The 22,750-nt window shown below is 41.0% G+C and overlaps 1 protein-coding gene across 1 annotated transcript in view; it reads right to left on the minus strand.

Annotated features, from left to right (window-relative positions):
• ABCG5 (ATP binding cassette subfamily G member 5) overlaps positions 1-22,750 on the minus strand; it is a 46,390-nt gene continuing 23,640 nt past the window's right edge. The window contains exons 8-13 of the mRNA XM_030194613.1: positions 20,561-20,774; positions 18,294-18,499; positions 14,459-14,597; positions 4,126-4,311; positions 2,246-2,358; positions 1-332 (exon numbers count right to left, since the gene is read on the minus strand). Coding sequence (XP_030050473.1) covers positions 136-332; positions 2,246-2,358; positions 4,126-4,311; positions 14,459-14,597; positions 18,294-18,499; positions 20,561-20,774 — 1,055 coding nt within the window. The 3' untranslated portion in view covers positions 1-135. The remainder of the gene's footprint in view (positions 333-2,245; positions 2,359-4,125; positions 4,312-14,458; positions 14,598-18,293; positions 18,500-20,560; positions 20,775-22,750) is intronic.

Below are 22,750 nucleotides of genomic sequence, written 5' to 3' on the forward strand. Positions count from 1 at the left end.
GAAGCAGCTAGATTTTCAGAGAGCAACTCAAGATTTCAGAATTTTGGTTTTACACTTTGTAATATCCATGATTGTTCTTGGATTCAAAACAAGGTACAGAAAAAAAAAATAGTATTTTCAGATCACAATGTAGTTTTAGCGTCTGGTAATAATGATCTCCCTCAGTTTGAAACTTATAATTCCAAGAATTACTAGTGAAGGTAAGAAAGCATACAGCATTACAAAATCAAAAGTGAATCTGGAAAGTCCACCAGGGTATGTTTTTTCAATGAACTGGTTCCCCTGAGAAAATAAACAGTATGAGCCAGAGCCAGCTGAACTGTTACGTCCATCTGTAAAACAAAGATTTAGCGTTACAGATCAAGGTGACAAAAGAGCACTCAACTAGGGTATGTTCTCTTACTGTAGATATAACAGTGCTAAACATACTTGCATATATCTGGCAAAATTAGAATTTCTACAGTTCGTGCAATTAAGGTAAGTTGAATTTAACTATTGGGCAGATCCTTCGTATGGGTGCCCCAGGGAGATCTGATTGATCTAGACATTTTATTTGCTGTCAAAAACATTTTAATAGGTCTATTAAGAAAATTGCTCAGTTTTTTTTATATGTAAGTTCAGTCAAGCTTGGCCCTTTGGAATTACTGTGAATGTGCCATTTGTTCAGATGGGGCAATTTTCCATAGTAGGACAAAGACCACACTTGCTTTTTTACACATGAACTTTGCACCAATTCTCAAAGCAAAAGTACACATGTACTTTCACTTTGAAGAGTATTGTAAGTAGAATATGGGCATGTGCTTTGCTGTTTCTGCAAATAAAGGGTTGCTGGAACAGTAAAGCATTGATAATGTAATTTGTGGATGAACTTTTCCTATGTTATGTAAGCATGCCCCTGTGACCACCATCTCTCATTGTAGATGGTTGTTGTATATTCACACAGACTTCTTAGCAGCATTCATTGAGGAAAAATTGTACACAATCACGGAATCCAGGTGAAATGTTTTGAAAGCTGTCATTATGAGTTTCTAGTTAGACTTTCCAGTATATTAAGGACAGTACTGCTATTTTCCAAGAAGACTTAAATGCAGCATTGTTTGTTAAAATGATACATACACTGTAGATCCTACATAATGCTGACAGTGGGATCCAAGATATTTGATGACATAAGTTATATGGAGTCTACAGTGAAGTAAGTAATAACAAAAAAAAACACATTCTTGAACACTTTACCATATTATAAACGGTGCTTCGTTATATGGAGTCTACAAAGTAAATAAATTACAAAATCTACACAGTGTCCAGAAAAAACGTGACTCCAGCATTTTTCCAAATGGCCCAAAAACAAAAATACTATTATTATAAAGTTATTACCATTATTGACAGGTGTTACTGCAAGATGCTGTAAAAACTGGAAGATCCCTGTTTTCAAAATGACATCTTTCAGGAAGTGACCATTAAGATTCGTTTTAGCAAAATTGGCATCAAGGACTTCATGAATGTGTCAGGGTTGAAGGAGGACACTTTGATCACCAATTATGACTTAACTAAGAAAAAACTATAACAATATATAGAGTGATGGGAAAAGATGAAACCAATTTAGCAACAAGTACTCTTTCATTTAAGTCATATCAAAAGTATTCCTCTTTAAATGAACACCTCTTGAAAAGGCAATAAAAATAGAAGGAGTTTTTATTAGAATTGTGAGAGTCTCTGAGAGCAGCAAGATCTCGCTGTGAAAATCCCAGATAACTATATCCTGAAGCGGCCTTGTGAAATGCTGGCCACCGTCTTGAAGATATAATTGTATTGATTGAGATGACTCTGTTCAGGACCTCTTGAAGCAGACAGAGAAACTGTTAAGATAAGAATTCCTATTTAAGGATTCTTGACAATTACAGCATTTTGAAGTATTTGTGGAACATTAAATAAAATTTGATGGCAAAATAAGGGTGGGGTTTTTTTTAATGCCGATGATGATATCTCCAGCTCTGAAGGGTTTGTAATACTTGAACTCTAGTCAGGCTTTTTCCTTCCATTTTCAAGAGGTGTTCGTTTAAAGAGGAATACTTTTAGTATGATTTAAAGGGAAGAATAGTTAACTAATAAAAAAAAAAAAAAACATTATACTAATGTATTTAAGGTCATACTAAATTTTTATATAGTTGCAAAGTATTTTGAAGTTATGTATGGGGTCCTGTTTTTTTTTTCCATGTATATTTTGGTTTTGGTATCAAATACTTACCACATGTAAAATTCAGGTCATAAAACTCATTGATTACTAAAATCTCACTGCTGTATTTTTGGTACGTAAGATAACTTAGCAGCTCAAATGCTTTTGGCATTTCTTCCAAACTCCTTAAGAAGAAAGAAAAAGATGTTTTTAAAGAGAACTTGCTTAATCACAATGAATATAGTAGCTGAACATTTGTTTCGATAATTGTCCCTCTAAAAGGTCAAATGGTCATTTCTATCAACTTCTAACCAACTGAGAACATGTACTGTTCATACATTAATGTGTTATTTTACCACAGATTCCAATTTATGTAATAGGACTTAGTTTAAAATGTAGCACACGCCAGTAAATCTAGCACTAACTTAGCAGATGTATCATGCACTGATGACTCATTGGAGAAACGTTTTAAAAAGATGGTAATCAATAGAAATCAAACAAAATAAAACATGGAAAAGATTTTGCTTATTTCCGATCTGACGAAGAAGGGCAACCTTCGAAAGCTAATCAAGAAATGTATTAAGTTATGTCCAATAAAAAAGGTATCATCTTATTTTCTTTTCCATGTTTTATTTTGTTTGATTTCTTTTGATAACCTTAAGAGTGGACTAACACGGCTACCACACTCCTCTAAAAAAAGATGGTAGATACCATTAAGGACTCTTGTTCCATCTTGCGGCATTTTTCTGCTGTATTATCAGAGCCTGCATCGTCCTCCGGATGAACAAGCACAACACACAGTAACAGTAAACGTTTGGCAGTTAAAATTTAATGCAAAAAAGTGCAGAGTTAAGCATCTGGGGAGTTGAAATCCAAAAGGACTGTATGTGCTATCCGTTCCTTCAGCAGTGCTTCCGTTACTACCCCCACCTTGGATCTCAAAGACCCCGACTCGTTTTCTGTTCAGAGAAATTAAAGCTGAACAAATACGCTTATGCTGCCACTTCATCCCAAATGCAGGAAGTAGCTTTGCTTCTTTTTTTTTTATATACTAATCATTACCAGTGAACCTTTCAGCTGTATAGATTCCAAACCAGTCAAATGACCTTTAAAGGATCATATAAGTTTAAATTACAAAAATAAAGGAAAGCATGATGAAAAGCAGTACCTAGTGGAGTTGGGGTTTTTTTTTTATACATGGACATGGTAGATGTGAAACTTTTTTGAGGTTCTGGAGACTATCAGGACGTGAAAGATTGTTAGGTAATGCACAGCACACATTTGTTTTCAAGTTGGTGTTGTGTGTGCACCACACACCCTCCCTTCATCCTTGTAGCACACTCAAACACTCTGTGCCCCCTCATCCTTAAATCTATTCAATGTAAAGAAAATCAACATTGGTTTTGTATACTTTTTAAATTTCTTGTGCATAGTTCATCAGTGTTACTAAAGTTACTAGACAATAATTTGGTGGAATAACTGTTATAGGATCATCCTTTTAGCTAATCGTGGTATGAAATTGGAATGAAAGAGGTCTAGAGGAAATACCACAGCATTGAAAGAGTAGCTGATCTCTGGAAAAGCCCAATACACAGTGACAGAATTGAAGTATAATTACTTTGAACAGAGAAGGGCAATGACTAGAGATTAAATGGGTTGTACAGTAGCTCAGCAGGTAGCACAGGAAGACTGAGTCAGCTCAGAGGTTCTCTTCATCCTAGAAATGCTAGTTTCGTACCTGCTGAACCAGCTTCATTGAAATCATGAACAACTGCTGGACAGTACCACTTACTGCACAAAATTGTCCTGCCTCTTCTGCTTTAATCATTAAAATTGTGTATTTTTTGTCGTTCATTGCTATGAGTCCTGGTAGACAGCATGAATTCATAAGCTGAGTAAATAAATGTGTTGAAAATGAAAACTAAATTATTGTAAAGACTATTTTTCCCTACCTTAAAATTCCAGAGCCAACCAGAATTCCTGCAATATTGATTAATGCAACACCACTGTTCACAATATTTGGATTCTGAACAACACCGAGCACAACAAGTGTTAGCAATTCTCCAACCAAATGTGGCACTAGAACGGCTGCAAAAAAGCATGCAAATCTGGCAGCCTCTGGGTGTAGCCCAACTGTCCTGTAAAAATACAGATAGAAGATATCAATTTATTACAAGCAAGCATTTAATCTTAATTCTGCTACCAGCCAATAGTAAACATATGGCAAGAGGTTAATAGTTGTCACCATTGGGCTCTCTTTTATGACCTTCCACAGAAGTTATGGGCGCTGAGTGTCTGATATAAATCTACAGATACTGAACTCTTGAGCTTCTAGTTGCTTTGTGCCAGGTGTTGTAAACTGGCCCTTGCAAAACAATCAGTGATGATTCTAAGAATTTTATTTGGAATAAGCAGTTCCTTAAGGAGATTTAACTGTGGTCATGGTGAGTAGAACGCTACATTTCAGTTTCAATGAAATAAGAGCATCGATCTATAACTGTGCATTTTCTTTCCACTCCTTCCCCAAGGCAGTTATCTGAGCTCCATTGCTTCTTTTTAACTGAGGAGTCAGTGATTCTAGAAAGTCAATGCTTTTCGTGGCAAATAGAATAATTACAGGTCAACAAAATCAACCATCAACTGTTATATATAACCAAATTTCCCTGATACTTGCTGTTATTCTTAAAAATATATATATGTAATGAAAAGGAATGAATAATATTTTATTTAAATGAGGATATTACTTAGAATGGGTCATTGGGAGAATCTAATACATTTGCAGGAAACGCCTGCTGAGGAGCTGAGACTTCATCTGCATCAGTGGGAGAAGGAAGATTGCCTAGTCACTTTCTACATGAGGTCTCCTCTGCTACCTTCTTCAGCCCTGCACCAGCTGGAGATTGTCAGCTGCTTAGGCCCTGCCCCTTATAAAATAACCTTTCAGAAACATAGGACCAGATTCAGTCAATGGTGGCCAAAATTAGGCGCCATTAAGATCCAAACTAAGCGCTGGCTTTATAGCATTCTTGCAACCTTTCTAGAATGGCATGTAGTGTGGATTCCAAACTTTGTTCCAAGTTTATTACATGATTTTCTGGTCCTGCCAATCTACAGAAAATGTTTCTTCACTCAACGTGTAATTAAACTCTGGAATTCGTTGTCAGAGAATGTTGTAAAGGCGGTTAGCTTAGCGGAGTTTTAAAAAGGTTTGGGCGGCTTCCTAAAGGAAAAGTCCATAGACCGTTATTAAATGGACTTGGGGAAAATCCACTATTTCTGGGATAAGCAGTATAAAATGTTTTGTACATTTTTGGGATCTTGCCGGGTATTTGTAACTTGGATTTGCCACTGTTGGAAACAGGATGCTGGGCTCGATGGACCTTTGGTCTTGCCCAGTAGGGCAATACTTATGTACTTAGTATGTCTAGGTGGCAGTATATAGCAAACTAAGACATGACAGTACCAACCCAGAAGGGAATGGGGAGAACTACAATTTTAGATAGAAAAGAAGAGTGTAAACACAGGAGGAAAGGCTGACAAGTAGTGTTTCCGGGGCAAACCGTTCAGTGACCAAAGGCTTCTTGAAATAGGTGTGTCTTCAGGTCTATTTTAAATTGAATTAAGGTTGGCAGGGTTTTCAAGTGTAGTGGTAGCTGGTTCCAAAGCTGAGGAGCCTGAACAGAAAAGATTGAACGGCGTACAGTAGCGGCGGATATATTGGAAATGGGAGGGACTACCAGAAGTTCCTGGTGTGAGGAGTGCAGGGACTGAGACGGATGATACGGGACAAGATATGTCGAGAGAAAAGAGGGTTCTTGATAGGCTTTGATCTTATAAGTGAGTACAAACAATTTGTAAACAATATGTGAGACTAAACCAATGAGCTTCGCTCAGCAGAGGAGTGACATGGTCATATTTTTTATGCCCCATAATGAGTTTGATTGCGGTATTTTGTATCAGTTGTAATCATTTTATCTCATGTTGTATGAGGTCCAGGTAGAGAATACTGCAGTAGTCAATATAAGATATAATGAAAGAATGAGCAAGGGCATTTAGAGCCTGAGGAAGAAGAAATGGTCCGGATTGTCCAGATGCGCTGGAGTTGAAAAAAAGCATGCCACACCCCTGCGGAGTCTTGAGGAATAAAAGTTAAGCTAAGATCTTAATCTTGTCTACAATCGTTAGAGGGATTGGTTAACAGAATTGGGGCAGCTGGTGAAGAAAATTTTTTTTTTTTTAGAAAACTGAATACACGATTTGTCAGAGTTTGGGAACAAGTGGTTACGTTGAAACCAAGCGCAGACCGTATCTAATTAGCAATTGAGTTATGTTATCTGTGAGGCATCAGAAGTGTAAGTACTTGTATGTCATCAGCATAAACGAAAGATGTAAGGTCTAAGGATTGGAGGAGATATAGTAAGGGGGCCAAAAAATGTTAAATAGAAAGGAGGACAGTATTGAGCCTTTGGGTACCCCAGAGCCTAGGGAAAAAGGGGTGGAATATGTGTCTCCAGCAAGTACAGTATAAGTGAGGTTGGAGAGGTATGAAGCGAACTGTGACAGGATTAGTGGCATCCAAACCGATCTGGGAGAGCCGCTGAAGAAGAAGAGGAGTATGGTTGATAGTGTCAAATGGCGCAACCAGGTCAATAGAGATGAGAAGAACTGTGTGAGCTTGATTAAGGTGAGTCTAATGTAGGTTGTAGGTCCAAGGAGAGTGGTTTCAGTATTGTGATGTCAAAAACCTATTTGATGGGGATGTAATGTTGCAGTATGACTAACAAAGTCCAAAAGTTGTTGATGAACTAAATATTCAAGTAGTTTAGCAGCAAATAGGAGATTAGCTATAGGGCGGCAGTTGGTACACAAGCTAATGAGTTTAGACTAATCTTTTAGTTTAGGCTGCACAAGTGCAGTTTTCCAAGACTGAGGCATATAGCCATCCATGAGGCTAGATTTGAGTGTGGAGAGCAAAAACGGAAGAAGTGCATTGGAACATTTTTTCATAATTCGGGTAGGAATTGGATCTAGTAGTGTGGTAGTTGGCTTTATTGTCTGTAAAGTTGCGGTCAAAGTAGATTGCATGGGAAGACTAAATTCAGAAAAAGAGGCAGAGAGGTTTCTAATGAGATCCTGGGTTCCATTGGGGAAAGGGTTATAGCCCCCGAAGGTTGAGAGCTAGTTAGGGAATGTACTTGGTGATGGAAATAGGAAGCTAGATCTTCTTCAGAGGGGCTGTCTGTAGTATTTACTCTCATAGTCTGAGGGGCGGTTAAAATTGCAAAGACTTTGTATAGTATAGCCATATTGGGAGCAGCTAGAGTGTGGCTGGAGTAATAGTGTTGCTTAGCCCTAAGAATCAACTTTTTGAAATGTATAGCGGTAGCACAATAATTCATTAGAGCAGTGGCAGAGTGGGAACATCACCAGTGGCACTCTGACTGACAAAGTTGTTGGCGTAGAGTAAGTAAAGCTGCAGTGAACCATGATTCTTTTACTAGAAGAACGAGTTTTGGCAGGGCACAAGGGGGGGCCAGGTGGTCTAAACTTGTGCATAGTTTATCTTCTAAAGGAAGATTGGTAAAATGGTCCAAAGTTAAGCGAGATGATTAGAGAAGATTAGAAGCTGTAACGTTGCTGAAATCCCTAATAAAAGAAATGTCAGGTTGAAGAGCCATCATTGTGGCTGATAGCAGTGGAGCGAAAGAAATCAGTGAATGATCTGTCCAAGGGAGGGGGAAAAATATGGGTATTATGAGGAAGATTTTTGTCAGATCTGGTGAGAACAACATCCAGTGTATTGCCGCCAATATGGGTTGGGCCAGAAGTACACTGCTCAAGCATTAGGTCGTCAAAGTGAAAAAAGTGTGGGCACCTAAAGAAGTGGGGTCATCTAAATGTAGGTTGAAGTCTCCTAGGATTAGAGGGTGCACAGTATTCACAGAGTGATCTGTCACCACAGTGTGGTGAGCATGACGAGAAGCAGCTGAACCTGGGGGCGGATGATAGAGCACTCATAGGTCTACTGGGGATTGGGAGTTTACCTGGCATGATAGAGATTCCAAAAGGGAATTATGAAAGGAGGTGAAATTACTAAGGTAGAACTGGGAGGAGTAAATTCATTCATTCCACAACATGATCCAAACCATGGTGCTAACCCATGTAGACTACTGCAATAGTATTTACGTAGGCTGCAACAATCAAATCATAAACTACAGACAGCACAAAACACGGCTGCCAGACTCATCTTTGGAAAACATGCTTTGAAACCGCGAAACCCCTCTTAAGAAGCTTACATTGGCTTCCTATTAACGCTCTCATAACATTCAAAATATGTACAATAGTCCACAGAATCATCTACAGACTTGCACCAGATTACATGACGGAACTTATCGATCTACCATTAAGAAACGTGACGAGAACAGCAAGAACCTACATAACCCTTCACTACCCCAATTGCAAAGGTATAAAATACAAATCTTCACATGCCACCAGCCTCTCCTTTATAGGCACACAACTTTGGAACTCACTACCCAAAGACCTGAAACTGACAGAAAACTACCTACAATTCAGAAAAAAAATCTGAAAACACATCTTTTCAAGAAGTCTTTCCCCCCTGGATCTGCCTAATCCCACACCACCATACGTCACGAAAAGTTCAGAAAAGGAAATGTACTAGACTTCTACAAATCTAAATTTTGTAACCGCCTTTTTAGCAATATGTAAGCCACATTGAACCTGCCATACGGTGGGAAAATGTGGGATACAAATACAATAAATAAATAATAGCAATCCCTTCACCTCATTTAGAAAGACGGTTGCTAGCAAAGTTTAAGAAACCTGCAGGAGTAGCACTATTTAAGTAGGCTAATTCCACCTTGGTCAACCATGTTTCCACCAAGCAGAGAATGGATAAATTTTGGGCAAGAATAATGTCATGCACCAAGTGGGATTTGCCTCTTAAAGAATGAGGATTTAAAAGGCTGATATGATAAGGACATCGAATAAGATTGGGTACCACCGGGAGTGAGCACAGAGGGGAGTGATCTCTAGTGCAGGGCGAGCACAGTGAGTACAGGGGAAGGATCTACGATCTCATATTACTGGAATGTGGTAAGTAAAACACATCATAGAGTTCACGCCAGAGAAGATCAAACAGAGCAACCTAAACAGTAAAGCCATCATAACGAAATGAAGGATAAAGGCATGCCTTAAAGGTTCACATAAAGGAGCACGCTCCTTAAGTGCGCTCCTTCAGCAAGCGCATGAGGTTGGAACTTTAAAAAGTGCTAAGCCACTTCTGAGAGGTGGGGTGTCAACAGGAATAGTCCTGAAGAAGAACCAGGGATTAGACACAGCAAATTACCAATAACAGAGGTACATGGCCGCATCTACATTTGGTCACGTGGAGAGGTGCTCGGTGTATTCTATATACTGTGCAGAAATTTGAGCCTATCCTATAAAATTTAGGCATACTTTAGAGAATATGCCTAGGCATATTTGGGCACAAAGATGCCTTCTGAAACCTGATATAAATGATGGCACACAACTAATGGCAATTGGGTGCATAAATAACCCTAGTCTATAACACTGCCCCTGACCTGCCCGTGCCCCTCCCCTGAACACACCCATTCGAGTTGTTTGCAGATAATTTAGGCATTCAGTGTGATAGAATACTGCATAGACAGGTCTGTGTATGTTTATTTATTTATTTATTTATTGCATTTGTATCCCAGATTTTCCCACCTATTTGCAGGCTCAATGTGGCTTACAATGTATCGTTATTGTTAGATAATAGATTGGAAGATAGCAATTATTGTTACATAGAGAACATGGTTGACATAATAGAATTTAAACAATTGAATTAATCAAGAAACTAAATCAGCAGGTATAAGAAAGAAACAGTTCCGATTATAAGTAAAGTGGAGATGTGTTACATTTGCATTGGCTGATCTTTGTGGTATGCCTTGTTGAAGAGGTGGGTCTTCAGCGCAGTTCTAATTAGTGCCAATTAACATCAATAATCAATTGTTAACAGTTCATTAATTAGTTTACATACGGATCTGGGATCTGCACCTGAATTTAGGCCACCTTTGTAGAAGCTGGGGAGTTTCTGTTGGCTGCTGAGGATAGTGGGTTGCTCCCAAGGGGGTGAAGCAAAAGAGTAGCCCCCATTCGTAATGACCAGAAATTATAAGGAAATTTGGTTACAGTTGTTGAGAGGCATGGGTTTAATTGTATTCTTGCTGTAAGAGAGTTGTGGCGATAGGAATTATATTTTTACAACTGAACAACTTATATTGAATTACATTTTACATATATGATTTTGAATTGCATATTTTATTTGTTACTGATGTAATGTAATTTGAGTCTGTTTGAAAAGGCCAGAATATAAAATGAAATGGAATGCATTTGTATCCCACATTTTCCCACCTATTTGCAGGCTCAATGTGGCTTACAATACATCATGAATGGTGGAAATATATTAGAAAATAGACATTTAGTGTTACAGAAGAGTCATGGGTAACATGATAATGATACAACATGATAGTGGTATAACAAGCAGATATTATAAAACAATTCTGAATATATGTGGAGGAGTGGTGTATGTTCACATTTGTTGATCTTTGTGGTATGCCTTATTAAAGAGATGGGTCTTCAGTAGTTTGCGGAAGTTGGTTAGTTCATAAATCGTTTTTAAGTTGTGCAGCTATGTTCTGTTCAGTAATGTGAATAAAGACATAGGGAGCCCTTTTTAGCAGTGCCCTCCATCTGCCTCTTCACTGTACAGATAATACTAGACTAGTTTGAGGAATATTTGGCCCAATAATACCCATATAGGGCTATATTCTATATATAGCACCTGAAAAATTCGTGCAGTAAAATAATATGTCTAGGCGTATTCTCTAAAGTATGCCTACGTTTTATAGAATAGGCTTAAATTTCCGCATATAGAATATGCCGAGCACCTCTCCATGTGACCAAATTTAGTTGCAGCCATTTAAAATCCCACCTAAATTAGATGATCGAGTGTATTCTATAATAATGCGCATAGATTTTAGAAACACCCACACCCCGCCTATGGCCTCACCCCCTTTTCAACTATACGACTTAGAGTTTGGCGCAACACGTTATAGAATTTGCTTAGCGAATTGTGTGCATAAATCTGAATGCCAATTAGTGCTGATAATAGCTAGTTAACCAATCAGCACTCAGCTTTGGAACTCTTTGCCAAAGACCATTAAAACCATCACCAACCATCTAACTTTCAGGAAATCTCTAAAGACCATGTTATTTGGAAGTGCTTATCCCACGGCCTCTGCATGTGTCTCCACTGTTGGAAGCGCATCGATCTAGAGTCATTTTGGATACATTCCCCTTCCCTCTTCCCCCCAGGTTTCCCTAATCCTTTCGTCCATTCCTACTCTTCCTCAATTCTCTTGTAGGATTTTCTGCTGTATTAGCTTCATTTTACTGCATTGGTGTCTGCCTCTGTGGTCTGTTGTAAGCCACATTGAGCCTGACACTGTTGGGAAACTGTAAGGTACAAATGAGATAAATTAATTAATTAAGTTATATGCATTGTTATAGAATACACTTTGGTTTCCATGCGGATTTTTAAGTGCCATATATAGAATCTGGGGGATGGTGGCCAAATATCAGCCCAATAGAAATTATTATGTGAAGGAATTCTGTTTAGATGAAGGACCTGGTTTATTAAGGCATGTTTCCTATTCTGTGTCTTTAGGGAAAAGCTTAGCAAACTAGGCCTTAACTGTTAACGTTTCACTACAAAATAGCCAGTTTCCCTATTTCTGACAAGTTCCTCACAGTGTTTTTCTCTTTTATTTTCTCCCATTGTGCCATGGTCTACACACCTGTATCTGAAAAACGGGAGCAACATCATATTTGTAATCACTTGTAGATAAATTTGAAATTAATTTAGATGCACAGTGCAGTAAATGTGATTAATCAACAAACTTCTCTTACTGACCTTTAAATGCATCCATTCTGCAGCCCCCCATTACCTCTCCACTCTCATCTCTCCCTACATTCCTCCCCGTGAACTCTACTCACTGGACAAATCTCTCTTGTCATCTCCCTCTCCTCCACTGCTAACTCCAGGCTTCGTTCCTTTTCCCTCGCGGCACCTTATGCCTGGAATAAACTTCCTGAGCCTGTACGTCTAGCTCCATCTCTACCTGTTTTCAAATCTATGCTGAAAACCCACCTTTTCACTGCTGCTTTTGGCTCCTAGCCACTACTCAATTGCCCTCCCCTTGTTCCTTCTCACCCAGTACTTCCCTCGCCGTTAATTGTCTTGTCTGTCTGTATTATTTTAAATTGTAAGCTCTATTCAGGGACTGTCTCTCTATGTCAGGTGTTCAGCGCTGCGTGCGTCTGGTAGCGCTATACAAATGCTAATAATAATAATACTCCAGAGAAAGCCCTAATTTGTGCAAACGTTTGTGGGTTTTATTGAGTATTTAGCACTGGTTGCTTTCTTGGTTAGTATCGGGGAATCTATTATGTGACATCCTTTGATTTTTCATAGTTATTTGAAGGAGAAGCCTAGTGATTATTTATTTATTTATTTATTTATTTACTTGTTCAAAAAAAGCGTACAAAATGGATCCCTCAAAACGATCTGACTCCTAAACTACACCAGACACAATTTTATATTGGAACTCTTTTATTTTGCCTATTTTATTTACACCCTAATTACTGATAATCATACCCTGTCCTGATATCATTATGTTATGTTGTTATCCATTTACCCACTTCTTAATCATCATAATTTTCATATGAACCTTAACAGCAATAATTCTGAAATTCTTCTCCGTCAATATGATTACCATAATATTCCTATGCACCATATCTGCTATATATACTCTGATTTTCTATTCCATCATTGTGATCGTAGTTGTATTCTATTGGAAGCCACATTGAGCCTGCAAGTAGGTGGGAAAATGTGGGATACAGATGCAGCAAAATAAAATAAATAGCATTCATATCCCACAATTTCCCACCCACGGGCAGGCTCAATGTGGCTTACGACAGTCTGTAAAAACATACATCAATTTAGCAAACAATCAATCAATTTCATAGAAGTTAAAGAGAAGAAAGGGTAATAGCAAAGAAGGGAAAAGGAGAAAGAGTAGTGGTGATCAATGTCGCTTTGACAGGTAGTAAGAGATGTTAGGCGGGATTTGAGCGTAAGGGACTCAGGTTCAAATCCCACTACCACCCCTGATCTTGGGCAATTCACTTAACCCTCCATTGCCTCAGGTACAAACTTAGGGGTCCTTTTAGTAAGCCATGGTAAAAAATGGCCGGCAGTAGTTTTAGCTTGTTGGGTTTCCCTTGTGCTCCGGCCACGTTTTAGCACAGCGCCAAAAACGACCAAATTTCAAATTCTTCCATTAATGGTCACATGGTAATTTCCAAATTAGTGTTCGGCCATTTCTACTTGTGTAGTAATCGGGTAGCGTGTGGCAATGTGCCAGTGCTGTCCAATTACTGCTGGGAATGTCTACTCCCCTCCCCCTGCGCTATCGTGGGAAAAGGCACGTGGCACACCTAGAACTACTGCAGGGAACCTGGGCACGCCTGGTGATAGTTTGGTTTTGCCACATGCTACCCACACGGTAGCCCTACCGCGCCTTCGTTAAAGGGCCCCTTCGATTGTAAGTACTCCAGGGACAAGGAAATACCTTGTGTACCTGAAGGTAACTCAGCTTGAGCTACTTCTGAAAAAGGCATGAGCTAAATCCAAAATTTCTTTCCTTCCTTAATATCTAAGATATGCTATACTTAGTGAATATCTTCCCTTTAGGAAACTACTGAAAACCCATCTATTCAAACAGGTTTACCCGAACGACTTGACCTATCATAAGCAACCCATCTACTTACCGGTTCATCTAATCAATAATAACAATGACTCAGATATTATCTCCTACCAACCTTCTTACCCTCCATGCTCTTCCTCAACTTCTCCTTTATCGCTCCACCTCATTACCTTCCCTATCCTTTCACTCATACCTCTTTTATCCCATTTACTCCTTGTTCATTGTCCTATCACATACATCCTTGTTGATTTTGATACTACAGATTGTATTCTCTTGTAAGCCGCATTCAGCCTGCGATGAGCGGGAAAGCGCAGGGTACAAATGTAATAAATAAATAAATAAATACTTGTATGGGGTGGAAAAATAACGAAAGCTCTTCCCCCCCCCCCCCCCCCACCCCTCCCCTGTGGTCAGGAAGTTAAATGCTAGTACTTACCAGTATATAAAGGTGCTGAAAATTGCCACACCGAGGATACTGAAGGGGAGAATATGTAGTATGTAAGCTAACAGCATTTGCCATCTCTGATATAGGCCATCTTTGCTTTCCTGGTCACTGATTGCACGTAAAGCTGGGACTATATTAAAAAGGAAAAAAAAAAACAAAAAACTAAATAATAAAACGGTGAACTAAACTTTATGGAAAGCAGGACAGTGGAGAAAAATGCCCAAAAAGTGAAGCAATAAAAATAAAAACAATGTAGCGTGTAATCAAATGATTAAAACAATCCTGTATTAGAACAGTGGAAGACCCTACACGAGCCGTGTTTCCGCCTAATGGCCTGCTTCAGGAGTCCAAAATATCTGTGTGCAATTAAAGCACTAAATTTGGAAGGGATGCTGCAGGTGGTGGATAGTCAATGGGGATGCACACTGTTGCAGGATCCTTTGATTATATTTCACAAATATAGTTATTCCTCTTCACCTCCAGCAGGTTTTCAGGGGTACATACAGTTGGCCGTTTACTTTGGGCTTGCCACTATTTTAAAATCTTGGATATTGGCTCAGGGACCTTCTATGGCCTTTTGGAGATCCCAGATGATCGTACAAATGAGATTAGACTGATGTCAGGTTATAACATGGGACAGTATCCCTGGAGAGCAATTTCGGAAACATTGGGAACCTCTGTGGTTGACTCTGCCCTCAGGGGGACTAAGCTTCATATTGAATTTTTGAAAGGGTCTGGGGTGGCATAGGGGGAATAAATGTCACGCCCCTAAGTTCGGTGGTGCAGATTGGAGACTGATTGCTAATCCACTTGCTCTGGAATTGTGGTTGATTACATTTGCTAAGGGGGGGAGGGTTAGGGTGGTAGGGTGGAGGGATGGGGGCTTTAGATAAAAATTGATCTTGCTATTGTCAGATCTTTTCTGCTGTTCAGTGTATTAGTGTGATTCTTAGTTGATTTTATGTATGCGTGCATTGTGTCTCATCACTAATTTATAGAGTTCAACACAGAATCTGGGGCTTTGGTTGGGGGGAGGGTGGCGTTGTGGGGAAAAAGTAAATTTCCTGGAAATGCCAGATCTGTAAACAGACGTTTTCTATACTTATGCGTTCCTTTTTCTTTGGAGAACTGTCTGTGTTTCTATTGTTATTAATAATAAAAAAGATTTAAACATAAAGCACTAAATTCTTTACAATACATGAAGAAAGGAACACCATTGTGATGTTGCAATGCCAAGGATCCCCGCTGAAGAATTAGCTGTCTCTCCAGCGCATGTTGCAATGCAACGTGCAGCTGTAGTGCTGGATTCTTCAGTGGCGTTTTAGACTTCCTTTCTTTTGTTGAACAAAACTTTATTTCATATCAGCAGTACTTTCCAGTGGGCCTATTCACATTGCCTTGAAGGACACACACAGGTTGGGCTGTCTGAAGAGTTGAGTAAGATGGCTGCCCATGCCCATCTACAGTGCCAGCCTGGAGTGTGGACGAGAGTGTACCAACGCATCATGCTGCTACTGTCACAATAGTGGTAAAAGTAAGTTATATGTATCATCAGATAAGGGCTGGCTGGCAGGGCCGGTCAAACCCAGTAAGCGGGGTAAGCGCAGCATGAGGGCGCCTGCCTTCAAGGGCGCCTCTGTGGCGCTGCGCCGCCATACCGCGCCACCCTTGGTGCTTTAAATCTTTAATTTACCTCCGTTCCAGCAGCCGCATCATTTGAAAGCCCTGCCCCGTCTCTAACCTTCCCTCCCTTCGTGAGTTCGTTCCGCAGTCCCGCCTTCTGACGTCATTTCCTCGAGGGCGGGACTGCAGAACAAACTCACGAGGGGAGGGAAGGCTAGAGAAGGGGCAAGGCTTTCAAATGACGCGGCTGCTGGAACGGAGGTAAATTAAAGATTTAAAGCACCAAGGGCGGCGGGGGATGGGGGGCGAAGGAAAATCGCTGGACAGGGGCAGGGTGGGAGAAGAGAGAAAGGATATGCTGGGGGGGGGCACGCGGGTGCCGGAGGGGGGGCATGCGGGCGCCAACTCAAAGTCTGCATGGGGGGGCACCAGAGACCCTAGGACTGGCCCTGCTGGCTGGCCACACCATTGGAGGAGAACTCCTTCCCTGATCATCTAGGGCCTTAATTATCATGGTGATGGTCCTGCTGGAGGGGGCCAGGTATCCTGGTTCATAAGTCAGAAGTTGAACATGACATAAAAGAGGGATTCTTATGGGCTGTCTCTTTTTTTTCTGTCATGCACATCATAAATGCACTAATGTGTGCAGTTGCTAATTATTCCACAGAAGACAAAAGACCTTCTTCTTAAAAGAAGCTTATTGGCTCCATCTGTCTTTGCAAAGCTTGCACAAGGCAGTTTCTAGAACATGCTGAGTTTGTTTCTGTGGCAAATGTCTTTTATATATTTGTTGCATTTGTACCCCACATTTTCCCACCTATTTGCAGGCTCAATGTGGCTTACATAGTACCGTCAAAGGCGTTTGCCCAGTCGGTGGTTAACAAATACAAGGTTGTATAGTGATCGTATGAGGTAGAAGTGGAGGATCGGGATGGATGAAGATTGCGTGTTGTCCTGTTCGATCATAGTCATGCCGTGTTGGTAGGTGAAGAGGGTTACGTGGGGTCATTGGGGGTAGGCCTTTTTGAAGAGGTTGGTTTTTTAGTGATTTCCTGAAGTTCAAGTGGTCGTAGATTTTGATTTGGAACCATTTTCGTTCAATTTATTTCTTTTCACTCAGATATTTTATGAAAAGATATGTATTTTTTGACACTAGCACTAGAGAGGTGCTGTGATGGTGAGGTTCTGCAATCTTAAAGAAATTTTATATTTAAAGAAGCACAGAAGTGCCAATCTAGTGGTTCGGTAACAATGCTGTGTATTGCCACGTGTAAGCCTCCTGCCTCCCAGTGCAATTCTCCCAATGCAGTTGGGTTGTGAGGAGTCGGAGTGTTTAAGGGAAGTTACAGCAGTCACTCAATGCTGGTATCTAGTAGCCAAATTAGGGTACATGATTGCAGAAGGAGTCCTCGTGCATGGGGCCATCAGTGAAGACTAGATACATTGGTGGTGGGGAAAGAAAGATTAGAAAAGAAAATCCCCTAGTAGCTGTGAATGAAAATTTAGTAGAAAAATGCAAAAATGGCTACATACCACCAAAATGTCTGCCCGTTGCAGCACTTTTAGTTGTGGTTATTTTCCCCTTTTCTGTTAAAGGCAGCCTGTTGATAGGGAGGTCCATGCTGAGGACTTGCTATCCTGCTTGTCTGCAGAGAACGCTAAGGGCCTCTTTTACCAAATGTGCTAGCCATTCCTGGCGTGGTAATGCCGACAAAGCCCATTCACTTTCAATGGGCTTCGTCGGCATTGGCGAATGGAAATCGCTAGTGCGTTTTGACTTACCTGTAGCAGGTGTTCTCCATGGACAGTAGTATACCTTCCCACCTCCCCAAGAGATGCATTCTACTCAAGCAGAATAATTGGACTGAGATGGTCTTGCGTGACAGCAGTACGTGGGAAGTGGCATACATGCTGTATGAAGCAGCTCAAAAATTTCGAGGACATACTAAGCTGGAGAAGCTTTCCAACACAGGCTCCGTCAGTGATGTCACCCATGCCAGGAAGACTTGTATCCTGCTGTTCATGGAGAAAACCTGCTCCAGGTAAGTAACTTGGTTTTCACTGCTGACTTTTTATAAACTTTTTAAAACTGGCACATCCCACAGACCTTGAGATTTGGCCAAGAGTCTTAGTAAAACAGATGAACTTAAGATAGTGGATGATTTATATCAAGTACACCATTACATACAGTGTAATAACTTACATAACACCACAGCGTTAAGCATTCCTGTGTAAGGCGTTGCACCCACGCACTGGTAGATAACACCCATCCTGTCTTGTATTGCTCCCTTTTGAACATCTTTCTTTAGTCTTGTAAGGAAAAATGCTAAAAATATGCCAAATATCAGATTTTGGAAGAGTCGCATTATGATACCAGTCCTGTTCCTGGATAAGTTTCTTACAGTTCTTCTGAAAATACAAAACAAAAAGTAAGTTGTTTTAATATGATATCAGTGATAGAATGTATTTTTCAATAAGAGTAAAGAAAGGATTTAGTGATATAGATATTTCTTCGTGTTGACACATAGTAACATAGAAGATGACGGCAGAAAAAGACCTTTACGGTCCATCCAGTCTGCCCAACAAGATAAACTCTTATGTGCTACTTTTTATTTGTACCTGTCCTCTTCAGGGCACAGACCGTATAAGTCTGCCCTGCACTATCCCCACCTCCCAACCACCAGCCCCACCTCCCACCAGTTGGCTCTGGCACAGACCGTATAAGTCTGCCCATCACTATCCCCTCCTCTGAACCACCAGTCCCGCCTTCCACCAACGGCTCTGGCACAGACCGTATAAGTCTGCCCAGCACTAGCCCCGCCTCCCCCCACCGGCTCCGCCACCCAATCTCAGCTAAGCTCCTGAGGATCTATTACTTCTGAACAGGATTCCTTTATGTTTATCCCACACATGTTTGAATTCTGTTACCGTTTTCATCTCCACCACCTCCCTCGGGAGGGCATTCCAAGCATCCACCACTCTCTCCGTGAAAAAATACATCCTGACATTTTTCTTGAGTCTGCCTCCCTTCAATTTCATTTCATGTCCTCTCGTTCTACCACCTTCGCATCTCCGGAAAAGGTTCGTTTGGGGATTAATACCTTTCAAATATTTGAACGTCTGTATCATATCACCCCTCTTTCTCCTTTTCTCCAGAGTATACATGTTTAGGTCAGCAAGTCTCTCCTCATACGTCTTGTAACGCAAATCCCATACCATTCTCATAGCTTTTCTTTGCACCGCTTCAATTCAGAAAGCTTTAGGTCATGGACCACCTAACAGTCTTATATCAGTCTAAGGCTACAAGGCAGATCTGATCTGTATCACAGGATTTGCTGATGGTTGATTTTGGACTCAACTTTCACATCCAAAGAACGGATTGAATTCAAAGTCTGTGCTCTTACCCACAAGATTGTATATGGGGACGCTCCAGCCTATGTGTTCAGCCTGATCGACCTCCCGCCCAGAAATTCCGAGAAGTCGTCCCGCACCTATCTCAATCTCCACTTTCCTAACTGCAGGAACTTAAGATACAAGCTGCTCTTTGCCTCTTCATTTTGCTTCCAGTGTCCCCGTTATTGGAACGCTCTGCCATCAACGTTAAAAGAGACTACCGATCACAGACTATTCAAGAAATCCCTAAAGACCTACCTATGTGATCGATCATTCTCTTCAGCTGCTTGATCTTCTGCATCTCCGCCTTCCTTTCCCCTGCTGTTTCCCTCTCTTCCCCTCATCTACTTGAGGGGACGAAGCCAAATCAAACAAATGAAAAGCGAACCCAGCATTATTATACTTGTGCTTTCCTAGCACTCAAAGTTGGTTTGACGTTCAGCAGAGGATTTATCGACCCCTGAAGAAGGCATTTCTGCAGAAGCACGGACCGTGTCGGGTCCCAATAAACTTTGATTGGAGCTCTTACTCCTGTGTTTTGGCTGGTCATTTGGACTTGTTTTCTTCCACCTAGTGTTTGGTTGGTTTAAAAACCCAAATAGCAATATTCCATGTTACCAATCCTAAGGCAACCAGTGGCTTTCCTTTGTCTGTCTCAATAGCAAACTATGGACTTTTCCTCAAAGGTAAAGTTCTCAGCATCTCTCCACATTTTCTCACAAATGATCACTTCCACCTCTCCACTCTCCAACTCAGCAAAATCACAAATGGGTCTAGAAACAGGTTTAGCCTTATCCTAGACATTTTGAAAGCAGGTCTAATTCTGGTTGTTTTTCTTTCTGCACCCAGGAAGTCATTTTGCTATCCGTTATTGACTAAACGTTCATTATGTAACACCACCCAAGTCAAGCCCACAAAACGCCCCCTTTGGGAATATCTTCTTTTTGGTGGCTAACGGACTTGGCGGGTTTTTTGGATTTGATTATATGCTTTAGACATTGTCTGCAAGAAATATGCATATCTGATGCCATTTTGGGACGTTTTTCTCTTTTGAAAATGAGCCCCACATTCTCTTACCGTAAGAGGACAAACAGCTTGGAAATCACACTAGGTGGATCTTGGTTTTTAAAAGGTATAGCTGGTAAGTCCTTCCTATGCTTTGCTCTTTCAATATCTTCCAAAGTGCGGAGAAAGTATTCTGAATTTCTGTAGGCAGATGCGATGGTGTGGACTCTGCTGTAGGTTTCCATCTCACGCTCTTTGCTTCTGGTGTCCACTGATGTCACATCAACTGCAAATGGTTTCCAAACAATATGAGATCCTATGTATCATCAGTTTTGCAGACTGAAATCTTTTAGAAATATTTGTGACGAGCTGTTTATTTACAGCGTTTAATTGTAAGGAATGCTAAAGATCGGTATAATGGTAAAACTTAATTTGAGTGTTATTAGATTATTGTTAGTAATTGTTAAATTATTTTTATTTCTCTGATGTAACAAATCTGGACTACACACTTTGTTCACACGTGTTTATTGCTTTTAAAGGGGGCAGTACAAGTTTCTGCTTGGGAGGGCCAAACAAATTAACCCCCTGTTTACTAAGCTATGCTAGTGGCTGCCACGCTGCAATGCCGACACAGCCATTCAAAGTGAATGGGCTGTGTTGGCATTAGCACATAGCAGCCGCTAGCGCGGTTTAGTAAACAGGGGAGTAAGTTCTGTCCCTGCTCCCTCCCCATCTCCCTTCTTGCTGATGTGTGAGGCAAAACATTGGTAGGTATACATGTGGTTTCAAATCAAATAGACATTAATGTTTTTAGATATACATGTTTTAGGATGCATATGTTTCTTATTAGGTGTATAATTTTAATTTATTTGTTATACATATGTCACACTGAAGTCTAAAGTGAAGTATCTATATGTAATAAGTTCATTTTGTATGTGCGCTATATATGAATGTATGATTTGAATGATGATATATATTGGTTTGTTTTTTGTTATTTTATGTCTAGACCCCTGAGGCAGGCGCCAGTGCGCCGAAACACGGCCCGTGTCGGGTCTATCCGTCAATTAATAAACAGGAGACTTTGATTATCTCAATCCTGAAGGCCCAGTGTTGCTTTTTTTGTTTCTAAAAATTGGTATGGCCATGGTTCCTGTGGCCAAACCCATTCTGCTGCCTATGACTTTTGGAGCTGTTAAGTTTATTATAATTTATGTTTTTTCTGGTAATTCTTTTGACTTGAGGGTAAAGGCAAAGGCTAAGCTAAGAATAACCTTTGGAAGCATGTCCACTTGTCTTACATCATAAATTTCCAAACTGAAAATTAAAGGTAAACAAAAACTTTTACCCCTCTGTTTACTAAGCTGCACGGCAGCTGCTAGTGCACCTTTGTAAAGGGGGGGGGGGGGGGGTTAGAGAACAGTTCTCAAAAGCCATACCCCTGGGCAAAGGGGCTGCCTCTGGCTAAAGTATGCTCTGTGTTAGGGGCACTCATTCCCAGGGCTGTGTTACAAAGCGCATAGATTGCATTTTCAAAACTGCATGTGTTATTTTGCACACTGTCTGCCCTGTTTACTAAGCTGTGCTAGAGGTGTGTTAACGTAGATGCCTATGGGCATCTACATGGTTAGCGCACTCTAAAAACACTAGCGCATCTTAGTAAACAGGGCCTTGCATTTGTTATCTCCAATAAAGGCAGGTACAAATGTCTGTAAATGGAGTGGAGGAGTAGCCTAGTGGTTAGTGCAGTGGATTTTGATCCTGGGGAACTGAGTTCAATTCCCACTGCAGCTCCTTATGACTCTGGGCAAGTCACTTAACCAGTGGCGATCCTTGGTTGGCTAACACCCGGGGCGGATCGCCGCTGCGCCCCCCCCCCCAGGTGCAGCATGACACCCCCCCAGCGCATCAAACACCCCCCCTGGCGAATCAACCCCCCCCTTCCGGTGCATCAACACCCCCCCCTGGTGAATCACCCCCCCCCTTCTGGCGCATCAACCCCCCCCCCCCCAGGTGCCTTCTTGGCTGCTGGGAGCAGCTGCGCGCCTGTCAGCTCCGCTGGCCCTGCTCTCCCTGCCCCGGAACAGGGAGTAACCTGTTCCGGGGCAGAGAGAGCAGGAAACAAGCGGAGCTGACAGGCTCACGGCACCCCCCCCCCCAGAAGCGTGCACCCGGGGCTGAGCGTCCCCCCCTACCCCCCTTTGGTATGCCACTGCACTTAACCCTCCATTGCCCCTGGTACAAAATAAGTACCTGAACATATGT

The sequence above is a fragment of the Microcaecilia unicolor genome, chromosome 3 (genome assembly GCF_901765095.1).
Source record: "Microcaecilia unicolor chromosome 3, aMicUni1.1, whole genome shotgun sequence".
Lineage (NCBI taxonomy): Eukaryota > Metazoa > Chordata > Amphibia > Gymnophiona > Siphonopidae > Microcaecilia > Microcaecilia unicolor.